General features: G+C 34.9%; 1 protein-coding gene across 2 annotated transcripts; it reads right to left on the reverse strand.

Moving 5' to 3' along the window:
- Nucleotides 1-2,563: 2,563 nt before the first annotated feature.
- LOC108378897 (putative nuclease HARBI1) lies at nt 2,564-3,230 on the reverse strand. Of its 2 annotated transcripts, XM_017635203.1 has the most exons (4): nt 3,192-3,230; nt 3,025-3,128; nt 2,794-2,926; nt 2,564-2,731 (listed from the first exon to the last, which is right to left on the reverse strand). In XM_017635203.1, the coding sequence occupies exons 1-4, from the start codon at nt 3,226-3,228 to the stop codon at nt 2,622-2,624; spliced, it is 384 nt and encodes a 127-aa protein (XP_017490692.1). In that variant the 5' UTR covers nt 3,229-3,230; the 3' UTR covers nt 2,564-2,621. The 2 variants fall into 2 exon arrangements, with proteins under 2 accessions (XP_017490692.1, XP_017490693.1); XM_017635204.1 differs by lacking the exon at nt 3,192-3,230 and having other exon boundaries at nt 2,794-2,941; nt 3,025-3,041.
- Between the last annotated feature and the right edge of the window lie 1,070 nt (nt 3,231-4,300).

Raw genomic sequence — 4,300 nt, forward strand, 5'->3', positions numbered from 1 at the left:
ATCTTCCAATAGTGCCACTTCTACGAAATACATGTACGGGTATTTATTAAGAAATTGTAGGAGATTTTCTGTTATTAAGTAAAACACTCGAAAAAAAAGAAATTAAATACCTACTTTGTGCTTCCGTGTTATAAAATTCTTAAGTAACGAGCAAAAGTATTTTTACTTATAAGAACTGCACTTTCGCTTGTTTTATAATTGCATGTAAAATAAATCACCTGAATTCAAAGCGGTGCATTTTAAATGTGACTAGTGGTAGCTGTTCATCGCCCCCTGACCTTTCTGTGCTACCAAGTCATAAAATGAGTTTAGGGGTATTCTCAGAAGCGAAATGAGAGAGTTTCGTATCATATTATCCATGCTAATACGCTCTCTCATTCGTAATTCGATTTCTAATTGCCCTTAAAATTACAAGAATGATAGAATCTGTGTGACCAGGTTAGCCTTTTCGAGGGTAGATTTAGCATTTAGTTTTATGCCATAGCCTCAGAAATTTAGACCTGACTTCGTGGCTTTTTTCTGTAATTTTTTTATTAAAATCTTCATAATAAAATTCGAACCGGAACTATAGCAAGTAATTTTTAAGCAAAAAACGCAACCGACTTCAATTCTCATATAAAAATTTAGGAGTACCGTTAATTTTTTCATGATCCAATGTTCGGAACTAAATCAAATTACAATGGGACCACCTGCGAGACACTACATTTCCGATAGAACAATTATCAAAATCTGGGGTCGAATTATCCCACCAAACAATTTTCGTTGCCGGCAATAAGAAAACGTCTCGCCCTCGGAGACAAATTTATTGCCGGTAATATTGCCATCGTATCGATTTCATATAACTAGTCGCTCTAAAACTTCCACCGAAGGCAACTCGCTTGGGCGAGTCATTTTCTTATTACCTGAATGAGTCCTTTTCTTATCGCTTCAGGCGATATTTGGAATAATTTTATTCTTTTAAATACTTTATTTATTTTTTGTATACAAAATTGGAACTTAGAAACGAAATCAATTCTTTATTTCGCTATGGGGCTTCTTTCAATCCTGTCCTTGGTATAAATTAGACGATTTTGGATAATACTGTTGACGCGAAATTAATAAGTTTGGGAATTTTTTATGACTTATTTATTCCAAAGTTGACATGAAAGATAAGTCGGTGAGTCGCCATTTGTTGCCATTGACGATTGTTGCCTATTACTCATGTTTTGCATGGCGGGATGTGTTCCGTTAACGGCTTACTCGTCAAGTAAAAGTGTGTATTCGGTATTACAACACCATTACATTTTCAGTGAACGTACCCAATATGGCGTAAACGTCATTCGATTGCCTGACGCTGTTCGTACGAGCAAATAAAAGACGCAAAAAGGAAAAAAAATGTAAGTGAATTTCAATAAAATTAAGCCAAATGGCAATTTTAACTAATTCATAAATATCTTAGGACGACATTTAACAAGCTTAATCAAAATCAAAAAAATATTTTGGGCGAATACATGAAGGAACATCCAAATTTGGCGAAGAACATGATACCGAACTGCGCACAAGGCAAGGCAACGAGTATAAGGCTTTATGAGGACCTTTCTAGAAAATTGAATGCTGTGGGACTACCTGTTAAGGACGCAAAACGTGGAAAAAAGTTTGTTTGAATGATTTATCCATCTATTTAAAATACGAATTTCATATAAATATATTGTAGGTGTATGCTGATCAGAAATATCAAGCAAAAAAAAAGCCATTCGAGGAGAAGTACATCACCGAGGCGGAAGAAAATATTATTCAGGCAAGCGGCTTAGAAGTGACAGTAGATGGCATGGTCATTTTCGGAAATTCTTCGTTAATGCAGCTCGTGGAGTCAAATTCTCCAAAAAATTTGGAGAAAGAACTCGATGAAAGCATGGTGGACAGTATCAGTGAAAAGTGTATAATTTTCCCGGCCGACGATTCGGAGAACGAAAATATATATGTTGAAGTGCCAAAGAAGAAGATACAAGCAACAGCAACTGGCCCCAAGCTAGTTCTGTTGGAACAGAATCTTAAAGCTTCAAATGAGGGTAGAACTAACATGGAAGCTAAGCTTGACAGATTGCTAGAGATACATGAGCGCCTTTTACAACTGAAAGAAACTAAGTACAAACACCAAATGGAGGCGTAAAAACTAGATTTAGAGATAAAAATAACGAAATTAGAAATGCTTAAACATCAAACAAAATAGTCAGGACATTATACATATGTATGCATGTATGTATATGGAGTAAAGGTGTTTTTTTAAGTCTTATTTAGTTTAACTAGAGATTAATTTACGCATTACCTGAAGTTAAACGATTAATTTAAAGAAATGTATAATTTTTAATGAGAATGAGTTCAAATATGTTTTAATTGACAAGTGAATGTTTTACTGGGTTTCTAATATTCTGTGCCACTTTAGAAATTTGTGTTTCTTTTCCAATGCAAACTTCGTTGGCTTCAAAAATTTCAACGCTGGGTTGATCAAAAGGAACTTTAAATTCCATACATATATTGTGTAGAGCCGAGCAACCATTAGCAAACATAGCAACTTTTTCTTCCCCGTTTCTCGTAGCCTAGGATCTTCCACCGTCCTTTTAAAATGCCGATAGTCCGTTCAACTATGCATCTGGCCTTTGAGTGGACCTCGTTAAATGTGCTTTCACTTGAACCATCTCCGGGACTTCTGTAAGGTGTAATGCACCACGGTTCAAGCGGATATCCGGAGTCCCTTTAATAAGGTTATACAAGAATAAACGTTGATATTTTCATGATTAATATGTCTAATCCTACCAAGAAGCCAGAAATTGTTTTTAGGATTCAACTGAGACCGTTCTTGCAACGACTTCCTCTCCTCGGAATGTTTCCAAATGAAGGAGTCATGTGCTGCTCCTCCATATCTGGCGTTTATTGCCCTAATGTTATACTGGTGATCGCATATCTATAGAAAATATGTGTGAGTACATGAACACTCCAAGATTCTAAGCGATTCTTAATTCACATATGTACGCATATTGAACTTACCACCATCACATTGAGACTATGAAACCCTTTCCGGTTGAAAAACATGTGCTCATTGCTACTGGGTTTTTGTAGACCAATGTGAGTACCGTCGATACATCCAATAACTAAAAGGAATAAAAATATTAAAAGCTACCAAGAAAACAATGCCATGTATTTCACTTCTTCACCTCTGGGTATTTTGTATTTTTCGTAGAACCACTCCATACAAGGTGTCGAATTTTCAGGAGTGAATTTTATATGTTTTGTTCATAATTTCGCTTCCATTTCCCTTAGCACCCTTGATATGACTTTTGATACCAAACTTTGACTCATTCCAATAAGATAGTCGTTGCGTACCGAATGCTGGAAACCACCACTTCCTGAAAAGAAAGCGTTGCTGCCAATTGAAGCATAGGAGGCACAGCTACAGAAGATTTGCCATGGAAGTCAATAGTTTGCAAAACGTAATGAAATGCATCCTTGTTGAGACGAAATCTCTTGATGAATCTTAAATCAAAATCTAAATTGAAAACATAGGAGACTACATACATATTTAAAAATGTACGCTTTTTGTGGCAATGTAAGCGGATTGTTTTTGTCTCTCAAACGTCTTCTTATAAGACGTTGTTCATTCCCGTCATTTTCCTCAGAAGAACATTCCAAATAAAATAATAACTCAGCGTAAATTTTCCAATATTTAATATTTTTCTGCTTACAAGTAGGTATTTAAATAACACACTAAGTGACATTTCTTTGACAATATTCTATTACAAAAAGTTTTTAATCTACTACATAGCGAGTTATATTACGATCCGAACGTATGCCATAATTCCAACTTAATCATTCGTACGACACGTCACGTAATTTTTTTTATACGGTTGCCGTTTCGTTCTCGTAACACACAATTCGACCCCGGTTTATGTGGTCCAAAGTTATGCGGTAACATACATAAAAAAAAATATTCCGATGAATTGGTAACCTTCTCCTTTTTTTGAAGTCGGTTAAAAATAAGTACCTAAGCTTCCTAAAAAGCTTCAATATTTCTAAAACTACTATTTATCGTTGAAATATTACAATTACTGTGCAAGGTTCTTTGAGAAAATACTTTCTCCGCTTTTTAAAAAACAATACTAAGGATTTTGCTATATTTGGAAATTGAGTTTTGGCGTACTACTTGTGTACTAGATGTAAAAAATATTAAAATTTTTGCATTTTAGTTATCCAAAACTTTTTTGGCATATTTTGAAGTTATGTAGCCGTTAATGGCCTGTGTTTTAACGAGAATTATTTAAGAAGT

This window comes from Rhagoletis zephyria, unplaced genomic scaffold (assembly GCF_001687245.7).
Source record: "Rhagoletis zephyria isolate East Lansing unplaced genomic scaffold, Rhagoletis_zephyria_1.1 Rzeph_scaffold_15184, whole genome shotgun sequence".
NCBI classification, from domain to species: domain Eukaryota; kingdom Metazoa; phylum Arthropoda; class Insecta; order Diptera; family Tephritidae; genus Rhagoletis; species Rhagoletis zephyria.